The 26,807-nt window shown below is 40.0% G+C and overlaps 2 protein-coding genes across 7 annotated transcripts in view; one reads left to right on the top strand and one right to left on the bottom strand.

Annotated features, from left to right (window-relative positions):
* The window catches only part of TADA2A (transcriptional adaptor 2A), a 50,660-nt gene extending 42,852 nt beyond the window's left edge, over positions 1-7,808 (bottom strand). For 3 of the 4 annotated variants that reach the window (XM_055316569.1, XM_055316589.1, XM_055316580.1), the window contains exons 1-2: positions 7,745-7,808; positions 4,636-4,759 (exon numbers count right to left, since the gene is read on the bottom strand). In XM_055316569.1, the coding sequence (XP_055172544.1) occupies positions 4,636-4,660 (25 nt within the window). In that variant the 5' untranslated portion in view covers positions 4,661-4,759; positions 7,745-7,808. The remainder of the gene's footprint in view (positions 1-4,635; positions 4,760-7,744) is intronic. The other variant, XM_055316571.1, reaches the window with a different exon arrangement.
* A 92-nt stretch (positions 7,809-7,900) lies between these two features.
* Positions 7,901-26,807, top strand: part of ACACA (acetyl-CoA carboxylase alpha) — a 289,228-nt gene continuing 270,321 nt past the window's right edge. For 2 of the 3 annotated variants that reach the window (XM_055322873.1, XM_055322865.1), the window contains exons 1-4: positions 8,305-8,383; positions 9,613-9,682; positions 15,220-15,270; positions 24,280-24,393. Coding sequence is in view for 1 of the 3 variants with exons in the window: in XM_055322849.1 (XP_055178824.1) it covers positions 8,346-8,383 (38 nt within the window). In the remaining 2 variants the exon portion in view is untranslated. Of the gene's footprint in view, positions 8,384-9,612; positions 9,683-15,219; positions 15,271-24,279; positions 24,394-26,807 lie in introns of all 3 variants that reach the window. The other variant, XM_055322849.1, reaches the window with a different exon arrangement.

The following is a 26,807-nucleotide window of genomic DNA, read 5'->3' as shown; positions in this document are numbered from 1 at the left end:
TCCTATACAACTTTGAAATGTCCTATCAGACATTCAAGATGATGAAAAACCTGTTCATAATTACATGACCTAGAACTTAATTCCATGTCACATACAAAACAAAATGTTTTTGACAGCCTTAATATATACTTAATTTTCCAGGAAGGCAACTGCATGTACTTCTACAGGAGATTATATCTTGTTTTGTTCGGAACTTTACCAAGAGTTATTCAGGCTTGTGGGATTTCTGAGTCACCAATACAACACACATGAATCACTGTTGTAAGAGGCACAGTGATTCAATATATGGGTGCAAGCATCTGACTACTTAAGTCATTATGTCTTCTACTGAAATCGTGTCTAAACATATTGAGGTACATATTATTTTAAAATAAATTATGTTAGTTCATTATTTTCTTTTATTTATTCTTTGTATTATGGTTAAGCCATTATTATTTCTGTTTCTTTGACATCATGGATGTAGATGTGTTATGTTACCTATGTATTTCATTTCCAAAGAGTAAATGAGCTCTAAAAATATTATAAAAAGAAAACATGGGGCCTCCTAAGGTTGAAAACAACTTATCTAATCAGTTCTCTACTGGTGGGCACTTATATTGTTTCCAATTTTTCATTATTATGGAGAATGCTATTGTGTACTTCAGAATATATATTTTTCTAGAACTAGAACTGTTGAGCACAGAGGGTTTCTGATAGTCAAACTATCCTTCACAAAGATATTCTAGAATTTTTCTATAACCTAAGAGTAAGGAAAGGCTTTTTTACCATCATTCAAAATCCAAAGGCAATAAAATTAATAAACTTGACTATATAAACAATACAAACAAAAAACTTTATTGGCAAAAAACACCATAAGCAAGATAAAAAGGCAAATAAGCTAAAAAAAATATGTGAAAACATATTACAAAGAGCTAAAGTCCCCATTATATAAAAACTTTTAAAAACTGAGGAGAAAAAAGAAAGAACAAAAATCCTATTGTAAAACAAAGATAATTAGAAGAAAAAGAGACCAAAAAATGGCCCTTTTAAACATATGAAAAGACACTCAATTTCACTCATAACAGAAATCTATACTGAGAACTTCTCACCCATCAGACTAGCAAAAGTTCAAAAGCCTGATAATACTTTCTTAGAATGTGGAGAAATAGGCATTCTCATATATTGCTGATGGGAATGCATTAGAACATTATCTGGAATTACAAACTACTACCTCGATATCCAAGCACTGAAGAATAGTTTAACAAACAATGGAGTACCTAAACAATGGAGTCCTATGCAACTATAAAAAAAAAAAAAAAAGAACTATCTTTATAAACTAAAATAGTATATCCAGAAGATTCTATTAAATGAAAAAAAGCAAATTGTAAAAATGTACACATTTGTTTGGGAAAAACCCCAAACAAACATGTCTGTTTATTTTCACAAAAAGAAATAAAAGACAGCTAGACTAGGAAACAATGAAGTTGGATACCTACAAAGAGCTGGCAGAGGGGGAATGGAATGGAAGAAACACAGGAGGGAGTAATCATTCTCCAAATATATATTTTATTGTTTTGACTTTTGGAAGTGTACTTATATTCTACAAATTTATTTTAAAAAATTGCATTAATAAATATAAAAAGGGAAAACTAAAAACAGTATGAACAGATGAACCTGATGGTATCTTTTATGATTTTTAATTTTTATAAAAGATTTTATTTATTTATTCATGAGAGACAGAGAGAGAGAGAGAGAGAGGCAGAGACACAGGCAGAGAAAGAAGCAGGCTCCTCACCAGGAGCCTGATGTGGGACTTGATCCCAGGACCCTGGGATCACGACCTGAAACAAAGGCAGACGATCAACCGCTGAGCTACCTAGGTGCCCTGAACCTGATAGTATTTCAGAATACTATAACCACACTGAAAAAGGAAAAACAAAAACTAAACTTATGAACACTTAACAATATACCTTCAGTTTTGGGTGATGCAAACAAATATTGAACTTGTGGAAGGAGGTCTGTTTTATGTAGTGGTAGGTAAAAAGCAACTCTGACATAATTTTGGATGTATTAAAAGACTGAGCAAATGAGTAAACGTGCTGATGTTGGCTGCCAAGGTTCTCACAGAGGAAAGGACACACAAATAAAGAATGGGGGAAAAACAATGAAAAAGCCTCTGAAGATGAACTTGAGGTATCAATGTGAACTCATGATTTCTTAAAAGTGTATGTATTGGTTTATATGCATATGGCATATATACACATATATTTCATAGCTCTGTGGGCCAAGGATCCAAGATGCAAAGATATGCTAGTAGTAATGAGCAATGACCAGATCTTGATCTCTAATGTCACTCCTCTCTAAAAGGAACCAGGGTTCCTCAGAGAAGTGGTTGATTCCAGGGCTGGGGCAGAGAAGATGCAAGATGCACCTGGAACATGTAGCCAAAAGGTAAGGAGATGCTCAAAAAAGTGGTGGGTGTGATTAAGGATGTAGGAGCCAGATTGAAGGAACTCACAGAGGTCAAACTGGGAGAACCTGAAAGCCAAAATAATTAAGTATGATAATGAAATATAAACCTTGATAAAATAGTAATTTGTGTGTCAACACTTATAATAAATAAACACATCAATTAAATAATGGACACAGGGCTCTTGATTATATAATCAAGAAATTATATATTATTATATACACATAACAATATAATTGTATAATAATATATATATAACATATATAACATATAACATATAACATATATATATATATAACATAAGTGCTAACTAGCAAATGCGGAGAGTGCTGGAACTGGGGGAAAAACATGATTTTGCATGATGGTAGGGATTCGATCAGGCAAAAATCATAATGTATGTTAAATCTAGGGGGAAATTTTGGAGAGTGGGCTATTTTATGGCCTGAAAGTGTCTCCCTATGGGTTATTTACTACATGCAAGGGAAAAATACAAATTATACAACGGAGAACTCAGACACCATGACTGGGTTTTCAAAACCATTATCACCAGTGAGGTATAGAGCAAGACCAAACAAATCCAATACGAGAAACCTCTGTTTTAAAAATGAGAGGGAGAAAGGGCCTGTCTTCTTCAAAAGTGTCAATGTCACTAAAGACAAAGGCTGTGGTAATGTTTCAGTTTAAAGGAGGCTAAAGATACATAGCAACTTAATATAAGACTTGACCCCTAAAAAAAAAAAAAAAAGACTTGACCCCTGTGTTCTGTATTAGAAGAAAAAAAAACACCATAAAGGACATTGTTCAGTCAACTTACAAAACTGAATGAACTATAGATGATAGATTGGATAAAAATATCTAACTGATGTTAAATTTACTAGTTGATAACTCTACTGAAATTATTTAATAAAATATCCCGGGCAGCCCTGGTGGCGCAGCGGTTTAGCGCCACCTGCAGCCCAGGGTGTGATCCTGGAGACCCGGGATCGAGTCCCACGTCGGGCTCCCTGCATGGAGCCTGCTTCTCCCTCTGCCTGTGTCTCTGCCTCTCTCTCTCTGTATCTCTCATGAATAAGTAAATAAAAAAAAAAAATCTTAAAAAAAAAATAAAAATAAATAAATAAATAAAATATCCCTATTCTTAGGAAATAAACACTAAAGTGTGTAGGGTAAAGGGCCAGGATATATGTCCCTTACCCTTAAATGATTCTGAAAAAAAAAATGCAGTGTCTATGTCTGCCTGTACATATTATATATATATCATATAGAGGTACTTATATGTATATTTATAGATAAACAGAGAATACACACAAATAGAGTAAGAGATTAACGGTATATAGAGATCCCTTGGTTCTTACTCTTATTCTTTTAATTTTCTTGTAAGTTTGAAATTATCTCCAAATAAAAACCTTAAAAATTATTTTAAAAAGAGAATGAGAATGATTTCAGTTTACACTTTCAGCATCAGGAAAATTCATTTAGGTTTTCTCCATGTGTAAAACGAGAGATTTGAACTGGATGTGTTTGAAGACTTCATTCTGTCCTAAATTTATATAGATAGGGAGTGTGATAAGAGAGCAAATAAGAGGTCCTTTAAGAAATTGCTGAAAAGGAAACAATACCCCAGAGTGCCTTTCTGTTTCTTCTCATTGGGGCACTACTAACATCTAACAATAGAATTTCTATTTCTGCCAAATCTCTTCTCATCATAAACAAAGAAGAGGCAGTATATTTTTTCTCCATAGCAATGGCTGCCTGAATTTATTTCATACACATACAATTTCCTGCATTATTATTATACTGTGGTTCACTCTTAGAACACAAGTTCCACCTAAAAGGGGGAGAGAAGCATGTATTTTATTCCACACTGACATTATTTCTTATCAAGGCATCTAAAATATGTTATTGGTTCTAAAGAGAAATTCAACCGCTTTCTTAAGTCTAACTGCAGGTTAATCATACTATGTTTGAGCATAGTTTTCTTACAAGACCTAGGATGATATGTCTGTGTCATGTGTTTAGTGAGCAATCAATAAGTATTGGTTAATTTTATTTTGATTTGATACTGTTATTTCTTTAGGATCAGATTTGCAGGGCTTAACTTCCAAGTGCTTATTTTTCTTCTTTGATCAACTTCCACTTGAGTTTGCTGCTAATATTCACCTGGGGCTTGTTCCCACTATACTTACTGCTAAAGGAACCCAAACGGTCCATTCCCTACTTTGCAAAGTCTTGTTTGATCTTCCTCAATGCAGCGCTCCCTTAAGGAGATGTCAGAACTGGCCAACACATACATCAAAGCTTGATGATCCCCTATGAACAAACAAAAACGGCACATAGATCAGGAAATAATTCAAAGGAGGGCAGCCCCGGTGGCGCAGCCGTTTAGCACCGCCTGCAGCCCGGGGTTTGATCCTGGGGACCCTGGATCAAGTCCCACATCAGGCTCCCTGCATGGAGCCTGCTTCTACCTCTGCCTGTGCCTCTGCCTCTCTCTCTCTCTGTGTCTCTATGAATAAATAAATAAAATCTTTAAAAAAAAATTCAAAGGAACAAGATATAGAGAAGAAAATGCAACATACTCAATTCTACCACATTCTAGCTTTGCAATGCTAAGCAAATTATTTTGTTAAATTTTAAGGGTTTTTAAAAAAGATTTATTTTAGAGAGTACATGGAGGGGCAGAGGGAGAGAGAGAAAAATCTCAAGCCGATTCCCCACTAATCTCAGAGCCTGATGCAGGGCTCAATCCCATGACCCCAAGATCATGACCTGAACCAAAATCAAGAGTCAGACACTTAACCGACTTAGTCACTCAGGCGCCCCTATTTTGAGTTTTATTTAAGTAATCTCTGCATTCAATGTGGGGCTCAAACCCATGACCCCGAGAAATCAAGAGTCACACGCTCCTCTGACTGAGCCAGTAAGGTTCCCCAATTATTTTGTCTTTATAAGCCTGTATTCCCTCTGTAAAGTGGCTATGAGAAATAGTATCTACCTCCTAGAGTTAATGTGAGGATTAAATATCAAAAACCATATAAAAATGTACCGTGGTACCTGGCCCCTAGTAAGCCCTGCATAATGGCTACATATCTCTAATAAACAATTACTGTTTTTCTCTATCTAGTATCACTTCTCTCCTTAACCCTTCTTTCCTTTGGGAAACTGACTCACCCACATTTCTCATATGGTCCTGGTGGGATTACCAATCAGAATTCTGTATACCGCACCCCCACAGCTAAAGCAACCATATCTCTTATGAAAATCCCAGTTTTGAGTAAGACAAGTAATACAAGGGCAGAAGGCAGTTGGATCCCAGTTATTCACTAATCAAAGAATTTGGTCCATGAGCTCTGGCTATTGAGATCCCCACCCCCAAGGGTGGCCCAACTGTTTAGAGTTTTTTCATTTACCCTTTTTTTTCTTTTTAAAGATTTTATGTATTTATTCATGAGAGATAGAGACATAGGTAGAGGGAGAAGCAAAGCAGGCACCATGCAGGGAGCCCAATGCCGGACATGATGCCGAGTCTCCAGGATCAGGCCCTGGGCTGAAGGTGGTGCTAAAGCGTTGAACCACCCAGGCTGCCCTGAACAAATATTTAATGTTTGTACAATATACAAAGTATTTTCTTGAAGGCAGAAATGAAATCCTACTTCACCCTAACTCAAGAAAACATCTCTCCAAAAAAAAAAAAAAAAGAAAACATCTCTCCTTCTTCTATCATCCCACAGCTTCTCTTTTCTGGCATCACAGTCTACTTTGTGAGGGTTACTTCTGAATGCATATTTTTTTCCCATTTCTAGACTAAATGAAAGCAGGGACTACTGTCCAGCACATATCTGTATGTATCAAAATGCCAGAGAAAGAACTCAAGAAATAACATGTAATGGACAAATGTTAATTTTACAAAAGGTTAATTCATCTTTAATTCTCCTGGAATGACTTCTTTCATCTGGCGTGCTGAGCTGGGAGTATAATTCACCATTAAGTCTATATGCCATTCAGATAACATTGCTGTCAATGAACTTGTCTTTTTAAGAGGGCTGGGATAGGATGCTGTCCTCTAGTCCTAGGAAAAGTTAGTCTTTGAATAAAAATGGGTTTAGCAAGGGGTATTATGCACTCGTTAATAAAATAATGGCCAAGGGCAGCCCCGGTGGTTCAGCGGTTTAGCGCCGCCTTCTGCCCAGGGCCTGACCCTGGATCAAGTCCCATGTCAGGCTCCCTGCGTGGAGCCTGCCCCCCTCTGTGTGTATGTCTCTCTCATCAATCAATAAATAAAATCTTTAAAAAAAAAAAAAAAAAAGGCCAAGTGAACTTGACTCATGTGCCAGGTACTGTGGAACCACTCACTGTATGTGGATTATCTCTCTAAATCCTCACAACCAAAAATCAATCAATCAATCAATCAATCAATCCTCACAACCTTCAGACATGCTGCTTTTTCAAATAAGGAAATGAAGCTCTGAAAGACAGGTACTTGCACAATGTCTTAAAGGTAGCAAACAGCAGCGACACTTCAACAGAGGTTAATACGAATGGTCAAGTAATGGATGTATAAATTCCTCATGTCATAAGCACAATATTGCAATAAGCAGAATTTTTGTTTCCTCTCCTTTCTCACAAGAGACATTTCTGACACTGATATCCGTGAAAGGATGGGTGGTAGCTCCAAATTAACATCTGCCAAATTCAAAGTCACTAGGAGGAGGAAGGGAGGCACCGCGAAGAACCGCCTTCGCTGTGGTGCAGGGGACAGACAGGTGCAGGGGCTGCAGTTTTGCAGACGAGGCTGAGCTCCTCGCTTCGTTCCTTAAGCTGTATGATCTTGGGCAAGTCATTTTTCCTGAGCCTCAGTCGGCCTCAGCTCCAAAATGGAGCTGAAGTACCCAGTGTTGCAAGGCCTGCTTGAAAACTCGAAAAAGTAACGTCGGTCAGGTGCACGACACCGGGCGGCTGTTCCCGGCGTAATTAGGCGCGCCCCTGCAGAGACCTCAATCCCGAGGCCGGGGCAGCGCAGGGCCGCCCAGGGGGCGGGGCGAGCCGAGCCGGGGACGCCGAGGGGCGGGCCCCACGGGTCAGGCCGGGCCCGCGCCCCCCTCCCCCAGGCGTGGCGTGGCCCGGCGCCGCAAGACCGTCTGCGGGTCCGCAGGCTGCGTTTCCCCTGGGGCCGCCAGGGCCCGCAGCCGCCCCCTCCCCCTCCCCCTCCGCCCCTTCGCCGTGCCCGCCACCCCCTCGGCCGCGAGAGGGGCTCGCGCACCGCCGCCACCCGGCCCGCAACGCCTCGTGCCTCACCTCACCGCGTCCCCTCCTCCGCGCCGAGGAGCCGCCACCCGCGCGCGCGCCCCCGGGGTGCGTGCTCGCTCCCGAGCGGCACAGGCGCGAGCGCGTCGCCGCCGCCCCTCCCCGGCCCCCGCGGCGCCGCCGCCTCCGCCCCCTCGGCCGGCGCCCCGGCCTCGCCGCGCGCCCGCCGCGGTCCTGTGGCGGAGGCCCGGGGGTGCTGGGGCGGAGCGAGCGGCCTGCCTGACCGAGTCCGGGCGCAGTCACTTTTGCGTGAGGCGCGTTGGCGGTCGCCAGAGGCTTGCCGGTGCGTGGCGCCGTTCGACCCGCTTCCGAGTGCGGTGAGGTGGAGCGGGCCGGTTCTGTCCTGCTTTTGTGTTTCTAACTTTCCCACCCCCAACCCTGTCTGCCGCCCCTGTTGCAGCGAAGGCAGCTGAGGCCACGCGGGTCTTGCCAGTGCTGCTCGTGGATTAACCAGACTGACTGACTGGTGTAAGGGTAAACAGGGTACGTTTTACTCAGATGCTTCTGGAACGTCGAAATTCTCCTCTTTGGAAAGAACCATCGTCCCCTCTTTGGGCTTCAGGGGCCCAGATTGAGGCGCGATGATGAGAGGATGTGGTGGTCCACTCTGATGTCAATCTTGAGGGTTAGGTACGTCCCATCGTCTCTTATTACTACTACTACTAATTATTATAATAGCTGCCATTTGTCGAGTATTTATTTCTTGCATGCCAGAAATTGTACAAAGGAGGTCACATCCTTGGGGTCATGTAATCTTCAACAACGACCTTACGAGGCAGGCACTATTATTACCCCCATTTTCCGGGTGAAGACGTTTAGACTGGCTTATAAGTAACTTGGGAACACACGGCTAGAAAGTGTTGGGGAAAAAAGAAAAAAAACGAAAGTGTTGGGGGAGGGGATTCAAGCCGTGATAATCTTCACCATTATGCTGTTGCACCTGTTTAGAAGTCTTTCATAAATGTGCCCAACCTCGCTTTGAATTCATTTGCATTTTCTGCTGGTGTGGCCTCTTTATTCATCTTTTAGTATACGAATGCTACAAATTTGTGCTAAAAAATAATCAGAACATTCACACAAGTGAAAATAACGTGAAAGCCAGCTCTCACCGCTTTAAATAAATAGTTAACACTTTGGTATACTCTTCCAGACATTTTCCTGTGTATCATGTCAGTAGATACAATATAGTGTAGTTTTACATTCGATGTATCCTGAAAATCTATTTAGTCACTTAGCCAACAAATATTTAACGAGCGGACACTCTTCCAGGTGTTGAGAACTCAGCGGTGAACAAAACAGTCTCTGCCTCATATAATAGTGGGGGAGATTGATAAGAAACAACATACATATTACTAAATACTAGATCATGCCCAGTAATGTGGCAAGTTTTATGCAAAAAAATAAATCAGAATAAAGGGATGAGTGATGTGGGCATGGTCCACTGCATGCCAGCCGGGGTCCTGTGGCAGAGGCCCCAGGGGTTATAGGGCGGACTGAGCAGCCTGCCTGACTTGAGTAGATGAGGTAGACAGGGAAGGCTTACTTAATTGAAAGAGCACATAAGCAAAAACCTAATCATTAAATAAGAGTGGCAGCACATGGATTTCCAGAGGGAAACTAGGAGAAGCAGCAATTGCAATGGCCCTGAGATAGGGACTTGCTTGGCCTGTTGAAGAAGCAAGGAGACCCCTGTGGCTACAGCACAGCAAATTAGAGAAATAAGTTGGGAAACAGGCAGAAACCAGATCGTGCATCAAGTCATAAGCCATGGTTGGACTTTAGATTTGGGAGGGAATGTGGTAGAGTACCACAGAAAAGTTGGAAGCAAAGGAGTAATCAGATTTTTTATTTTTTGACAGAAGAAGACTTCTATTTAGGGTTTAACAATTTGGAAAACATTTTGCCAAGGAGTGTGGATTCGTATTATAGGTATTTTATTTTACTTTATTTTTATTTTATTTATGTATTTATTTATAAATTGGAGTTCAATTTGCCAACATATAGCATATTACCCAGTGCTCATCCCGTCAAATGCCACCCTCAGTGCCTGTCACCCAGTCACCCCAACTCCCCACCCACCTCCCTTTCCACTACCCCTTGTTTGTTTCCCAGAGTTAGGAGTCTCTCATGTTTTGTCACCCTCACTGATAATTTTCACTCATTTTCTCTCCTTTCCCCCTTTATTCCCTTTCACTATTTTTTATATTCCCCAAATGGATGAGACCGTTTGATGTTTGTCCTTTTCCGATTGACTTATTTCACTCCGCATAATACCCTCCAGTTCCATCCATGTCTAAGCAAATGGTGGGTATATATCATTTCTAATGGCTGAATAATGTTCCATTGTATACATAGACCACATCTTCTTTATCCATTCATCTTTCGATGGACACCGAGGCTCCTTCCACAGTTTGGCTATTGTGGACATTGCTGCTTTAACATTGGGGTGCAGGTGTTCCAGTGTTTCACTGCATTTGTGTCTTTGGGGTAAATCCCCAGCAGTGCAATTGCTGGGTCGTAGGGCAGGTCTATTTTTAACTCTTTGAGGAACCTCCACACAGTTTTCCAGAGTGGCTGCACCAGTTCACATTCCCACCAAGAGTGCAAGAGGGTTCCCCCTTCTCCACATCCTCTCCAACATTTGTTGTTTCCTGTCTTGTTAATTTTCCCCATTCTCACTGGTGTGAGGTGGTATCTCATTGTCGTTTTGATTTGTATTTCCCTGATGGCCAGTGATGCGGAGCATTTTCTCATGTGCTTGTTGGCCATGTGTATGTCGTCTTTGGTGAAATTTCTGTTCATGTGTTTTGCCCATTTCATGACTGGATTGTTTGTTTCTTTGCTGTTGAGTTTAATAAGTTCTTTATAGATCTTGGATACTAGCCCTTTATCTGATATATCATTTGCAAATATCTTCTCCCATTCTGTAGGTTGTCTTTTAGTTTTGTTGAGTATTACAGGTATTTTGAGCAGTTTCTTCCCAGAAATGGCTCATATAAGACTCCACGGTGTGTGGTGGGGAACGTAATCAGATTTATTTTAAAAGGATCACACTGGCAGCTGTGTGGAGAGTAAGATGGTAGAAACATTAAAGTTATTCTTTAAAGCATTAATTGTCCTTTTTTTACACAGCCATCGTACAACAGTTTATCAGCATTGGTGTTTCACCTACACCTTTACACCTTTGCAATCACCTCTACAAAGAAGAGATAGGGTCAGACACATGAGGACTTACCATCATGTCTTTCTCACCTTCACTGAAGTTTTTTGAGACTGGCTAGGGCACATATCCAGATCTGGTTGTCATGATTGTCAACAAATTTAATATGAGTCATTAATGTTGTACTATTGTGGAAGAAAACAATTCCTTAATACTGGGATCTATTCATTTAAAAAACATAGCATTCAAGAGCCTCAAGCATACTTCTGCTTCAGTTGATGTTAGGCCCTCATTAGAATTCTAAGCCCCAATTTAGTCATTGTGCTTAAGAAAGATGTGGAGAAATTAAAACGCACAGTGAGAGGAAAGATAACACTGATGAAGGCAGTGCTTTTCTGGGTGTTTGCCTTCAACAATATAGTGGATAGTGGCATCGTTTGTAAGATCAGCTGTAGGAAGAACAGATTTGGAGGAGAAATTAAAAGTTCTATTTTGGATTTGTCTTTTGCAGTCTGAGTGGAAATGATATCTATGAATTTAGAGCTCAGAGGAAAGGCCAGGATTAAAGTTGTATAACTGTATTAAAATTTTTTCTTTGGATGTGTGTCATTTTTAGACAAAGCTTGAGGACAGACACTGTGTTTGTTTTATATTTTATTTGTTTATTCATGATAGACACAGTGAGAAAGAAGCAGAGACACAGAGGGAGAAGCAGGCTCCTAGCAAGGAGCCCAATGCAGGACCCACCCCAAGTCCAGGATCACGCCCTGAGCCAAAGGCAGACACTCAACGGCTGAGCCACCCAGGCGCCCCAGACACTATGTTTTTTCTTTGTAACTTCTGTGCCCCTAAGCACATCCTGGACAAATATTTGTGAAATGGACAAATAAAGCAAGTATAGATGAAGTCACTAAGGCAAAATATACAAAGAAAAATGAGAAGAGATCTATGCTTTCACAGAGGTGCAGGCACCTGAACATGACTTAATGAGTTGGGTGATAAGTCCCAATTTGCTCAGGACAATCTGGTTTACTCCTATTGTCCCTTATAATTAGTAATATGGTCTTATTTCATTCTCAGAAATGTCTCAGTTTGGGGGCACCTGGATGGCTCAGTTGGCTAAGCATCTGACTCTTGATTTCAGCCCAGGTCACAATCTCAGGATTGTGAGATCAAGCCCTGAGTTGGGCTCCATGCTTGATGTGGAACCTGCTTACGGTTCTAGCTCTCCCTCTGCCCCTCTCCCCTACCTCTCTCTTCCTCTCTAAAAACAAAAAGAAAAGAAAAGAAATATCTCAGTTTGTACAATAAATTATATGGTCAGCTTTTGTAGAAGGCCCTTCAGGGCCTTGTGTCTTCATATTTCTCTGTCAGCACCACACCAGCTTATTCTTCATTCCCCAGCCAGACAGAAATACCTCCATTTCCTTCTTGCACTGTTACTTCCAGGCTTCCTTTACCAGGGCACTTCCACTTCAACCTAGACATCACTTCCTTAGGAACATCTTTCCTGACCCTGCCAAACTCAGGGTTAAGTAACTCTTCAATATGCTTTCAGAGCACTTTGTATTTCACTTGAGGTGACTGAGCGCCTTCTTTCTCCCCTCACTGAACATGTCTATAAAGGAACCTAAAAAACATCTTTTTAATATATTTTTTAAAGATTTTATTCATTTATTCATGAGAGACACACACAGAGAGAGAGAGAGAGGCAGAGACATAGGCGGAGGGAGCAGGCTCCATGCAGGGAGCCTGATGTGGGACTCGATCCCAGATCTCCAGGATCAGGCCCTGGGCTGAAGGCAGTGCTAAACTGCTGAGCCAGCCGGGCTGCCCTATTTATATATATATATATACATATATATATATATGTATATATATATATAAATAAATATATATACATATATATATATATGTTTTTAGAGAGGGAAAGAGAAGGGGAGGGCAAAGATGGGGAGAGAGACTCTTTAAAGATTCTTTTTAAAATTTATTCATTTGAGAGAGAGGACCCTGGGATCATGACCTGAGCCAAAGGTAGATGTTTAACCAACTGAGCCACCAGATGCCCTGGAGAAAGAAAATCTAAGCAGGCTCCAGGCCCAGGATGACCTGAACAAAAATCAAGAGTTGGACACTTAATCAACTAGCCCCCAGGCATCTCTGAAAAAAAACATCTTAAGACAGAAATTTACATTATGTCCCAGATTTATTTATATTGAATTAATGTTTTTGAAGATTGATGTTCAGGACAGATTGATACCACATCCTCCCAGCCCTCCCATTCATTTTTTAAAAATATTTATTTATTTATTTTTAGAGCGAGAGCACATGGGAAGTGGGGCAGAGGGAGAGGAAGAGGGGAAAAATTCTCAAGCACACTCCTCACAGAGTGCCAAGCCTGGTAGGAGCTTGGTCCCATGACCCTGAGACCATAACCATATTAAGAGTGGGGTGCCTAACTGACTGAACCATCCAGGTACCCCAAGCCCTTCCATCCTTAATGGAGGAGGTTGGCCTTTGAACTTGAAACCCGGAGGGAAAATTGTATCCTAATGCCAGGGTCTGTAATGCAGTTGCCATTGACTGAGTCAAGAATATTCCAACATCTCCTCTTCAACTGTTAAGCTGCTGTGATTTTTTGTTTTTTTAAGATTTTGTTTATTTGAGAGGGGTAGAGAGTGAGCAACAGTGAGAGCGTGCACAAGCAGGGGAAGGTTCAGAGAGGGAGAAGTAGATTCCCCTCTAAAAAGAGAGCCCTAGTGGAGCTCAGTCTCTGGGCTCTAAGATCATGACTTGAGCTGAAAGCAGAAGCTTAACCTACAAGTCACCTAGGCATCCCAAGCTGCTGTGTTTAGAATCAAAAGTGTAATTTCTGAGCTTCTCTCTCTATGGAAATCATTCTCCGGCAGCCCTGGGGGCTCAGCGGTTTAGTGCCGCCTTTGGCCCAGGGCGTGATCCTGGAGACCCAGGATCGAGTCCCACGTCAGGCTCCCTGCATGGAGCCTGCCCCTCTCTCTGCCTGTGTCTCTGTGCCTCTCTCTCTGTCTCTCATGAATAGATAAATAAAATCATTAAAAAAAATCATTCTCTATCATTTCTTTTTTTAAAAAATATTTTATTTATTTATTCATTAGAGAGACAGAGAGAGAGGCAGAGACACAGGCAGAGGGAGAAGCAGGCTTCCCACAGGGAGTGCTATGTGGGACTTGATCCTGGGACTTTGGGATCATGCTCAACCACTAAGCCACCCAGGTGTCCCATTCTTTATCATTTCTAGTTACTTGTCCTAAGTGCTGAAAGTCTTTATAAACTTTATCTCATCTAATACTCATTTTTCTTCTAACTGAGGTGGTTCTTTGTAGTTTGGTATACAAATAGATAAAAACAAAGTCTAAAAATCTATTCTTTCTTGTGGGGTTCCACTTCTCTCCTTTAAGCTCTGAGGTATACCTAATAAAGTTATCCAGAGATGTAGGTCCTGGAGCAGAGCCAATTACAAGGGCTCTACAAGGCAAAGAATCTTCCTGTGACATGCTCAGTAGAGAGGGTTTCACCCCACAATAGGCATGAGCCTCAAGAACTACAGCTCTTAGTTCTCAGCTCTTTGATTTCACATCCACCAAGTTGCTTTCACAGAAGCACAGGCTCCCCAGTGGCCCAGTTCAGGTCTGGTTCCAGCCTCCTCAGGCTCTGCTGCTGCCTCTTAACATTCAGGAGCATTGCCTCCCTCTTCCTGCCTCCTTATCTTTCTCTCTTTGTGGCCACCCTAGTCAAAGGAGTTAAGGAATCAATCCTTTTTTTTTTTTTTTTCCCAGAAGTTTCCTAGACTATTTAACTTGATCCACCCCAACTATGACAAGTCTGCAGAGAAAAGGTTGAAGCACTCCTGCTAATTTATTTACAGAAATGTAAGGTCTTTGTAGCTATTTCTTCACATGGTGCCATATCTGAGTTACTCTAAGAGGGCCCTCAGGATCTCAGAGGTGAACAAGAGGGGAAAAAACATTTTTGCTAAAGGCCCTGCTTTACAGATAAGGAAAAATAAGACTCAGAAAGGTAAATCCACTTGCCTAAAGTCATTTAGGTACTAGATAGCACAGCCAGAATGAAAACCAGATCTGGCCAAATGTAACTAATAACTTGCCTCTGACTATTTAAAACTGAAGAGTTAGCAGATATCAGGATTTTCATAATGCCATGACCATTAAGCAGAGTGTTCATGAATCTAGGTTTTTGCTACCCATCTCTTCTGCCTCTTGCTCACCATCCTGACTTTTTTTTTTTTTTTTTTTTAATCTATGAAAAGTGCAGAATATCTGTCTCATGAGTCATCAGGCTTTGGGTAGAATCCAAAAAGGTAGGTGAACTAGGTATGTATTGTTGAGTGACTTCTGTTTATCAGAAAAATTTAACTACACAATTTACTGCCTTTTACCACCGTCAAGTATTTAGGCAAGTTATTATCTTTCTGTGCCTTTTTTCTCTTCTTGCATAAAATGAGAATTATAATACCTAATTCATAAGAGTTTTGTAAGGATATGACTATATGTATAAAATACCTAGTTCATGGTAGGAGTCAAATAAATTCTAATTCTAGAAGTGCTCCATAGGGTGACCCTGGGCTTGTTTAGAAGTTGTATAAGGCTGAGTTGGCCAATGCTCAACATTAGAATTTTTTCATTTTTTGAGGGATCCCTGGGTGGCGCAGCGGTTTGGCGCCTGCCTTTGGCCCGTGGCGCGATCCTGGAGACCCGGGATCGAATCCCACATCGGGCTCCCGGTGCATGGAGCCTGCTTCTCCCTCTGCCTGTGTCTCTGCATCTCTATCTCTCTCTCTCTCTGTAACTATCATAATAAAATAAAATAAAATAAAATAAAATAAAATAAAATAAAATAAAATAAAGTAAAGTAAAGTAAAGTAAAATAAAATAATAAAGTAAAATAAAATAAAATAATAAAATAAAATAAAATAATAAAATAAAATAAAATAATAAAATAAAATAAATAAAATAAATAAAATAAATAAAATAAAAAATAATAAAATATAAAATAAAATAAAATAAAATAAATAAAATAATAAAATATAAAATAAAATAAAAAAAATAAATAAAATAAAATAATAAAATATAAAATATATAAAATAAAAAAAATATAAAATATAAAATATAAAATAAAATATAAAATAAAATATAAATAAAATAAAATTTAGAATTTTTTCGTTTTTTGAATCATATCTACCTACTAGAAACCTGTAGGTTTCCAGAACAATTAATGGAGCAATTACATGGAATTTCTTTTGCTACTTGCTTCTTTAGCAACTTACTATACATAATTAAAGGGAATGTACTTTATTTATCTCACAGGTCACAGAACAGATGCATAGTTGCAATCAAGAATGGATAATTCATGGGGCAGCCCAGGTGGCTCAGCGGTTTAGCACCCCCTTCAGCCCGGGGTGTGATCCTGGAGACCTGGGATCAAGTCCCAGGTCGGGCTCCCTGCATGGAGCCTGCTTCACCCTCTGCCTGTGTCTCTGCCTCTCTCTCTCTGTGTTCCTCATGAATAAATAAAATCTTAAAATTAAAAAAAAAAAAAAGAATGGATAATCCAGCTTTACCTCTGGATTGTGCAGATGAATTTAGGAGCTATGTCCCATTTACTTAATGTAAATAGTGAACAGACTTATACATTGTGAGCAATTAACTATAAGACTGTTCCTTAGAGTACAGAATGAGTACTTTACTATTACAGTCAAATAAAACTTACAAGGTTAATCTGATGCATATTTAATGATATATGTAATTGTTATTGTGCTGCATGATAATTAGGTCTTAAATGTTAAGTACCATTTCCATAAATGACTGTAATTGGTTATCTTTACATAGCAAAACACATTTTTCAGTATTTGTCCGCTCACTTTATTAATTTTATAGAATCTATATGCCAAGGACAACCATTTTCCTTCTTTACTGTTTAATCATGCACACACACACAAACATACTTTCAAAATAACACAGCAGGGTTCTCATCACAATTTTGGTACTAAAAATAGCTATTGCTTAAGGCTTTCTATATATATTTTCTCATTTTAGTCCTTAAAAACCCATTAAGGGAGGTGTTGTTACTGCTATTTTACTGATGCAGAAACAAATGCTCAAGGTAAACAAGCAGCATAGTAGAGATTCAAACTTTTATCTACAGCTTGTAATCACTATTTTATACAACCTCAGAAGGTAATGGATCCCAACGAAGATATGTAAAGATTTTTTTAGGAAGTGTATTGGCTCCTGAGAATGCCAAATATGTAATCCAAAGGGAGAATGAGTCATCTGAAGGAGGGAGGCTTTAGTTAGTAATGGAAGAGTTAAAGCCTATGGAAGCTTTCTGAGTGCCCATTCAAGGAAAGGAGCCTTGGCCAATGTCTTTCATGTGTAATTGCCCTGTTATAGGCTATGATATTGTAGAGACACCATGTCAGCCTAATGCCATCAAATATTTGAATTTTAGAATTAACTCTGATTTTTTTAAAGATTTTATTTATTTATTCATGAGAGACAGAGAGAGAGAGAGGCAGAGACACAGGCAGAAGGAGAAGCAGGCTCCATGCAGGGAGCCCAATGTGGGACTCCATCCCGGGACTCCAGGATCACACCCTGGGCCGAAGGCAGGTGCTAAACCGCTGAGCCACCCAGAGAAGTCTGGGAGTTAAACTACTGTTTCTCAAGCTTTTTTCATTACTGTCATCCCTGAAGAGGCTTTTAGCCTTTTTTTTTTCCTAATTGCTTCCCCTCGTGAAGTTTTAATACTATAGATATGCTAGATAGATATCTGTTTACATATTATGTATCTACCTGTACTTTAGTTTTAAAAAATATTTTATTTATTCATGAGAGAGAGAGAGAGAGGCAGGCAGAGACACAGGCAGAGGGAGAAGCAGGCTCCATGCAGGGAGCCCGATGCAGGACTCCATCCTGGGACTCCAAGATCACACTCTGGTCCGAAGGCAGGCACTAAACCACTGAGCCATCCAAGGATCCCCCTAATTCTGATTCTTTAAGAAAGAATCAGTCTGGGAGTTAAACTGATCATGACCCCGGGATCATGCCCTGAGCCAAAGGCAGATGCTCAACCGCTGAGCCACCCAGGCATCTCTACCTGTACTTTATATATAAAGAGAGTAAGATCTTTCTTGCCCCTCAAGAATACAATTTTATTTTCTTCCATTAAGAGTGCAAACAATTATGCATGAATAATGCAGCTCCCCATACCGGCTTACCTTCAGGTTCAGGATATGCTAGTTAAACAGAGAACAGTATTTTTGTATATATGACAATTAATTGTAATTAATAAATTGATAAATTTACAGATAAGCTTGGTTAGTGTGAATCTGCTCCTAAATAATGGGAACATTATCTATGTGTCGAAAATTTGGGTTTCTAAGCCTGTAAAACAGCCTGAGAGGCCTTCTGACAGACCACCTACTAGTCTTCTATAAATCAAGCTATAGACATATTTTTTTGCTTGAAACTTCTAGAACATTCTTATGTGTTCATTCCTTTACTCTAAATATTATTTAGCCTTGCTCTAGGCCAAGGACTGTGCAAAGTACTAGAGGTTCAACGATTAATAAAATAGTCTGTGCTCTCAAAAAGATGCTCACTGTCCAGTTGGGGAGACAAATACGCATGAAAATAATCACAATACAAGACAATATGTGTTATAACAGAGATGTGCTAGGTACACTAAGGGTTCCAAGAATAATTAAGATCTAAGTCTCTAGGAAGTGATGAGTTAAGTCTTGGAGAAGAGTGGAAAGGAAATTCCAAGCAGAAGGAACAAATTATTCAAATTTGTGCCCAATTTGGTCTATATGAGTGGAGTACAGAGAACAAGAAAGGGGGGCTGCTGTACATGATGCTATATGGGTAGATAGAGGTCAGACCATAGCAGGTTTTACATTTTACTCAGAGACTATGGAGAGCCTGGGAAGCATTTTGAGTTGGGGAGCAGTGTTCTCACTTGTTTGGATTTTAGACCTAAATCTCTCTGGCACTGATAGGGACTGAAAAGTAGCAAAATGAAGGGTCAGGGGTTTTAGCAATTCAAGTGAGAAATGAGAGCTTGAACTAGAACCATTGGAATGGGGATGAGGAAGAAGAAATGGATTTAAGGTGTTTAAGAAGCAATTAATTAGGGGGACAAAAGTGATAAGTGGTAGAATTAAATATGATTTTCAGATGTACAGTGTGGTTGACTAGATGGATTATAGCACTGCTCACCAAGAGAGGGACCATCAGGCAAAGGGCAGACCTGAAGGGAAAGGGGCAGGTTTGGTTCTGGATATGTTGAGTTTGAAGTGTCTGTAGGATGTACAGGTAACCTTCACTAGGCAGATTCAAAAACTAAAGGGGAGAGGTCTAGATCAGATATACAGATTAGGGAGTTAGCACAAACTGGAAATTTTGAAGCCCTGGGCTGGCTGACTCAGTAGAGCCTGTGATTCTTTTTTTTTTTTTTTTTTTGAGCATGTGATTCTTGATCTCAGGGTCATAAGTTGGAGCCCCACATTGGGCGTAGATTTTATTTAAAAAAAATTTTTTAGGGGTGCTTGGATGGCTCAGTTGGTTAAGATTCTGGCTCTTGGTTTCAGCTCAGATCATGATCTCTGAGTCGTGGGACTGAGCCTTGTGTGGGGCTCCACTCTGAGCATGGAGTCTGCTTTTCCCTCTTCCTCCTGCTCTATTCCTCCTCTCTCTCTCTCTCAAATAAATGAGTAAAATCTAAAAAGAAAATTTTAATCTTTAAGATAAAAATATTACAAGCTATAAAGGATGTGTAAGAGCAGTCAAAGTTCTGATTTTTCCTATGCAATTATATCTTCTTTATTATTTTGCTGCCCCTGATTTGCTAGTTCCCTGAGTACGTTTATTTACCATTCAATAGCAAGATAGCACTGAAAGTACATCCAAGAAAATGAATTAGTCAACAGTGCCAAATACTACAGAGAAGTCAAAGATAAAGGTTAAAAAAAGTATAGAAGTAAACCAGAATATATATAGGAACTTAGTCTATAGTAAAGGTGAGCTACTCAATAAATGGTGTGGACAACTGGATAACAATTTGAGAAAAAATAAGTGTCAATCTGTACCTCACACCAGGATAAACTCCAAATGGATGAAATGTTTAAAAATATAAAAACTGGAAACAGAAAATATGAGGAAATTCCTTTAGAATCTTGGCACAGGGAAGGAAAAAAATTTTTTAAGATTTTATTATTTGACATAAGGCGAGCACAAGCAGGCTGAGTGGTAGGCAGAGGGAGAGGAAGAAGCAGAATCTTCACTGAGCAAGGAGCCTGATATGGGGCTTGATCCCAGGACCCCAGGATCATGACCTAAGCCTGCCAAACAAAGTAACACCTTAAGCAATGTCAAACATAAATGACAAAATAGAAAAATGTTTGTAACTCATATCAAAAAGGGCTAATCCTCCTAATAAAAACAAGTAGATAAGGAACACTTAGTCAAGAGAAATATCAATGGAAGATATATTGGCACGGCTTATATGTAGTGGTGAAGAGTGCAGAGATTTTGAGGTCATTTTGTGTTGGAATCCTAGCTCTGTTCCTTACTAGCTCTGGGACCTTAGGCAAGTGTCTGATCCTCTGTTTTCTCTAGTAATTGTAGTTCCTTCAGAGAGGGGTAAGTGAGATGGGGGCCAGGCTGGTGACTCATGGTAAAAGAAGGGAGGACACAGAGAAGATGGTTTATAAATTTCCAAGATCTGGGAACCTTGAAGGAAAGAGAGTCTGGGAAGGGAACCAACTCAGCCCCCATTTGTCTCATCATTCATTAAGGGCAGTTATTTACACAGTCCCTACACATGTCAGACACAGCTCTAGAACTAGGGACACAATGTAAGTAAAACAGGCATGGTCCCTGTTCTCCGAGTAGCTCACATCTATGAGAGAGGCATCTATCAAATGCTGCAGGAGAACAATTGCAAACAGATGAATTCCATGGAGGAAATTAAAACAAAAAAAAATTTTTAAGATTTTATTTATTTATTTTAGAGAGAGAGAACAAGCAGGAGGAGCAGCAACCAGAAGGAGAGGGAGAAGGAGCCTCCCCTATGAGCAGGGAGCTCAACATGGGGCTCCATCCCAGGACCCTGGGGTTGTAACCCAAGCCAAAGGTGGTTGCTTAACTGCTTAACTGACAGCCCCAGGCGCCCCAGCATGGAGGAAATTCACCACGGTAAACCTGGTGGAGTTTGGGAGGTCAGGGAGGACTCTGGGAAGGAGGTGGCTGTTGAGCCAGGATCTGAAGTATGAGTTAAATAGGCAAAGAGTGGTAAAGGAAGGGGAAGGAGGAGTAAGGGAATGGAAATGGCATTGGAGGCATGGAGAACAGCATAGGCTCTGAGGCAAGAAAGAAGGAAGCTGGTCCACTGTGGCTGAAGCGGCACAGTGAGGGGAGATGAGACTGGTGAAGGAGACAGGCTAGACTATTCAGGGCCTTAGCAGTCTTGTTAAGGATTTGGGGCTTTATCCTGATCACAGTGGGAAGTCACTGAATGGTTTTCAGCAGAAGAGTAACAGGATCAAATTTGCATGTTGAAAACTCATTCTTGGCTACAGTGTGGAGAACTGTGTGCAGACTAAAGAGAGACAAAAGAGCAACTATGGGGAGATAGAGGCTCTTGTGGTAGTTTAGACCAGTGATATGCTCCTTAACCTGTTTTCCTAATGTTACTTTAGCAGAAGACAAAGCTTTTGTTCTTACATAATAGATGTGCATGAAATGTTACATATTATTTCTATCTACAGTTAGAGGACAAAGGTTTAAACCTAATACGCAGGAAGAGTGAGTAGGTGGAAGTGAAAAGATTTCATTGAAAGTGTAGGTATGGGAATCAGATTATTTCCTAGCTCCATATGGAGGAGGGAGCTGAAAGGGTAAACAGTGACATCACAGCAGAGAGAAAAGGAGGCCACACTCCCCTGTTGCGATGTTGCTCTGGCACATGAACTGTCTGTTCTGCCAGAGTTCATCTTCTCTGTGCTTAGATAAATAAAAATGTTGGGCAAAGGTACTTTGTGGCTTACCCTGGAAGAGTTCTGTGCTTTTTAGTGGAAAATAGGCCTAGGAGTTTAGCTATCCCTGCATGTTGCAAATCTTTTCAACACTGTGGAGTCATTATAAATGCCTAGGGAAAAAAATATCTAAGTAAATCATTCAAATTGAACCTGTGCATTACTTAGCTGGTTTAATTTCAGAATACGACAATGACAGATTTTAGTAGCTTTATGAGACCTGCTTTTTTTCCTTTTCCTGCCATAAAGAATTGAATAGGGTTGGAATAATCTGATGACCCAACTCTTACCTTGTCATGTATGTGTTGGCAGAGTCCTTCAAGATGGCAGTCCTTGAAATCCTTCAAAGAAATATGTTCAGTTTTGTGGCAGTTTTAGATGTGTCAAACAGCTTTTTATTTATTTTTTTTAAAGATTTTATTTATTTATTTATTTGTGAGAGACACAGAGAGAGAGAGAGGCAGAGACACAGGCAGAGGGAGAAGCAAGCTACATGCAAGGAGCCTGGCATGGGACTCGATCCCAGGTCTCCAGGATCAGGCCATGGGCTGAAGGCAGCGCTAAACTGCTGAGCCACCCGGGCTGCCCTCAAACAGCTTTTTAAATGCAGCCATAGAAGGCAAAGTCAAAACCAATTCTTGGAGCTAAATAGGATTCCTGGAGCTTCAGAGCCTGATGATTTTTTTTTTTAAATGTATAAATCTGCATGTTGGGGAATAATATCTTAGAAATACACTTTTGATTGTAACATGTTTCACAGACAAAGGATTAGTGTCCAAGAATATAGGCAAGAATACAGACTTCTGTAACTGTAAAAGAAGACTAATGGGGGCTCCTGGCTGGCTTAGTCAGTAGAGCATGGAACTCTTGATCTTGAGGTTGTGAGTTTGAGCCCCATGTTGGGAGTAGATTACTTAAAAATAAAATCTTAGAAAAAAAATTAACAACCCAAAAGAAAAAGGGGGAAGGTGGGACACCTGGGTGGCTCAGTGGTTGAGTGTCTGCCCTTGGTTCGGGGTGTGATCCTGGGGTCCCAGGATTGAGTCCCACATCGGGCTCCCTGCATGGAGCCTGTTTCTCCCTCTGCCTATGTCTCTGCCCCTTTCTCTCTCTGTGTCTCTCATGAGCAAATAAATTAAAAATCTTTTAAAAAGGAGGAGGAGTGGATATAAGCAAGCAAGAGAAAACCTGAGTGCAAATATATGGAAGGATACTCAATCTCACTATCAAGCAGGAAAATATACAGAAGGACAACAATGACACACTACTTCATAGCAGTAAGATTGGCAAAAATTTTAAAGTCTGAGATTTTTAAGTTAGGGAGATAGTGGAATAGTACTCTACTGCTGGTGGGAACGTATTTGGTACAGCCACTTTAGAGAACCATATGCAATCAACTTTGCTAGATTGTATCCTACAACCCATGAATTCTATTCCTTGTCACATGTCCTAGACATAGACATGTCTTAAAAAAAAATTCATTTTAATATTTTTTTTAACTAGTCTCCATGCTCAGTGTGGACCCCAATGCAAGGCTTGAACTTAGAACCCTGAGATCAAGACCTGAGCTGAGGGTGCCTGGGTGGCTCAGTTGGTTAAGCGTCTGCCTTTGGCTCGGGTCATGATCTTGGGGTCCTAGGATCGATTCCTGCATCGGGCTCTCTGCTCTGTGAGGAGTCTGCTTCTCTCCCTCTGTGAAATAAATAAATAAATAAATAAACAAACAAACAAACAAATAAATTTATTTATTTATTTATTTATTTATTTATTTATTTATTTATTTATTTAAAAAAACAAACCTGAGCTGAGATCAAGAGTTGTATGCTTACCTGACTGAGCCACCCAGGCACCCACCAAGAAAATTCTTTGTAAAAGAAATAAACTGCTTTCTGGTATTATTATATGTATAGTTTATAAGGCTTCAGATTGAGAAGTATTTATTCTATTGAATATTTATTTCTTCTAGAGGGCAATAAGGATTTTATAGTATAGTCTGCACTGTTTATTCTTCTTTTCCAGTACACTAGAGAGCAGTAGTGACCTGAATAAATCCTTGGAGAGTCTTCGGGATATCATCTTATTCTGTGGAGACCGTGACACTGACACTATACCTCTGAATATATCCTTCTCTATCCTACTTTAAATTTTAGAAAAGTGACTTAAAATAGGCCATAATTTTGTGGTTATGATTTTTTTCCCTTTGGGGCAGTAATACATACGGACCTCACATTTGTTTACATTTGCTTATTTTACTTTTTTTGTGTTTTTCAGAGGATGAAGTTAGTGACTTTGGCCACTGGGTGGCGCAAATTCACAAGATTCTGGTAAACGTATAATTTCAGCCCAAGATCTACCTGTTGCTACACTCTTACCAGATGAGTGGAGGTTAGTTAGAAAAAAGGCTTTGGGGACCTGAAATCTAACTATTGACATGGATCCAAGTTCTCTAGGAATTCCAGTTAAGGGAAATTTCTGGTATTAGATGACTTGTAAGTCAGGTCACTGAATATGTAAAAGGAAAAGAAGGAAAAAGGAAAGTGTTAGGTAAGGAACAAGAAGAGAAAGATGAAAGGATAAAGAAATATGACAAAAAAATATAAGTCCAGAGAGATGAATTCAAGTATTAGCAACAATTCCAGAATGGCCTCTCTTTGGTTTGCATTTACCTGGTAACCAATAGCAGCTTTGATTTAAAATAAAGATTACTTCATTTTCTTCTAGGAAGTCAGTTATGCTACCCTCAGCTATCCATTTAGTGGAGTGACGTTATCAACATATCTTTTGAGTATTTGCTATGTATATGGTGCTTTGATTCAGAGTAATACAGATAAATTCAAATTAACACAGCAACTACAGGCTTCAAGCATAAGAACTAGGTAGTATACAGTAAAAGATAAATAGCAACATGGGGCAGCATGGGTGAACTCCAGAAATAGAATCCTTTCTGAGAGTGGAGGGGAAGTGTAGATGCAGAAATGGAGGATCTGAGAGTGAGGGGAGGAGGGGCCGTAAGACTGTCAACTGGTCCAAGGTAAAGAAAAAAGAAGGGTTCCTAGCTTCTACTCTTAAGTACATATAACAACTCTCCTTTGGAAAATGACTATTTCTGGGTGTAAACATAGGAAAAGTGCTTTGAGTCAGAACACTACTCAAAGATACAATAAAATAAGAAGGATGGGGGTAGAGAATGATTAGGATAGAACCATCCGTAAGTCCCTCTCTGATTAGTAACCCAGAAAAGGAGAGAGGCTAATCACCTGCTTAGGCCTTTCAGAGGTTCAGAGGTCGCTTTGATTTTTGAGATCACAGGTGTGTAAATGAATCACAGGTTAAAAATGAAGAAATGGGGATCCCTGGGTGGCGCAGCAGTTTGGCGCCTGCCTTTGGCCCAGGGCGCAATCCTGGAGACCCAGGATCGAATCCCATGTCGGGCCCCCGGTGCATGGAGCCTGCTTCTCCCTCTGCCTATGTCTCTGCCTCTCTCTCTCTCTCTCTCTCTCTCTCTCTCTCTCTGTGTGTGTGTGACTATCATAAAAAAAAAAAGAAGAAATGGCAACATAAAGATATAAAATTTTTGTATATTTTAAGTCTTTATATTGAAGAAAGTTATGCTTTTAACACAATTGCAATTATTAATGTGATTCAGCAATACCTTTAAAAGTTTAAATTAGACGTTTCTGGGAACGTGCCTTTTCTGTCCTAAGCAATTACCCACCTTAATCTTTGGGCCTATCAGAAAGTTTTGGGATGACTCAAGTCCTTCAAAAGGTAGAATGACTTCCAGTCTTCTCAACTGTAAGACTTGAAAAAAAAAAAAAAGCACAACTTAATACTTGTGCCAAATAAGGTGCCTGGCTGGCTCAGTCATTAGAACATGTGACTCTTGATCTTGGGATCATGAATTTGAGCCCTATGTTGGGTGTAGAGGTTACTTTTTTTTTTTTTAAGGTTTTATTTATGGGACACCTGGGTGGCTCAGTGATTGAGCGTGTACCTTTGGCTCAGGGCATGATCCTGGGGTCCAGGGATCAAGTCCCTCATTGGGCTCCCTGCATGGAGCCTGCTTCTCCCTCTGCCTAGCTCTCTGCCTCTCTGTGTGTCTCTCATGAGTAAATAAATAATTATTAAAATAAATAAATATTAAATAAATAAAAGATTTTATTTATTCAATGGTTATCTCTGGGAGGGAGGATTAGGTATAATTTCTTTCTTGTGTTTTCACTTATTCTTTGTACCTTCCAGCATTTCCTAAAAATTGTTATAGTGAGAATATACTTTAATAATCAAAGACATAAAGTATGGTAACTTAATGAGAATGAATTTGCAATAAAAATCTCACTGGCTTGTCATTTCCCAGAAGAATAATTGGCACTCCTTAGAAACAGTATTTTATCAAGTTGAGACTATAACTGAGTGACAGGGAGAATTGTGCCTTGCTGTGAAGGGATCTGCAGATTTACGTTTACATCCCAAAGTCCACGTGAGAGTTCTCCCTTCTTTTCTGCTATCTCTCTCATCTCTCAGTTTTCAAAGATCCCTACTGGTATGAGAATATGGAATTCAAAACTGTTAACTAATTAGGGAGTCAGAAAATTCTCAAAGGAGCCTTGCTTTGTCAGAGGAAACAAGTCCACGGGACAAAATAAACAATTCTGATTCCATCAGTGAATTTTTATAGTCAGTACAAATGTTACCCAAATTACACTCTTGCAGAAGATTTAAGAAATGTAAACTTTGCCACAGCTTTGGTCTCCTGGGGAACCTCATGTTTCTGGATTAAAGGACATTCTGTGGTGGGT

The sequence above is a fragment of the Nyctereutes procyonoides genome, unplaced genomic scaffold, assembly GCF_905146905.1.
Source record: "Nyctereutes procyonoides isolate TBG_1078 unplaced genomic scaffold, NYPRO_anot_genome, whole genome shotgun sequence".
In the NCBI taxonomy this organism is placed as follows: domain Eukaryota; kingdom Metazoa; phylum Chordata; class Mammalia; order Carnivora; family Canidae; genus Nyctereutes; species Nyctereutes procyonoides.
The sequence above is the reverse complement of the archived record's forward strand: the minus strand, read 5'-3'. Positions and strand labels throughout refer to the sequence as shown.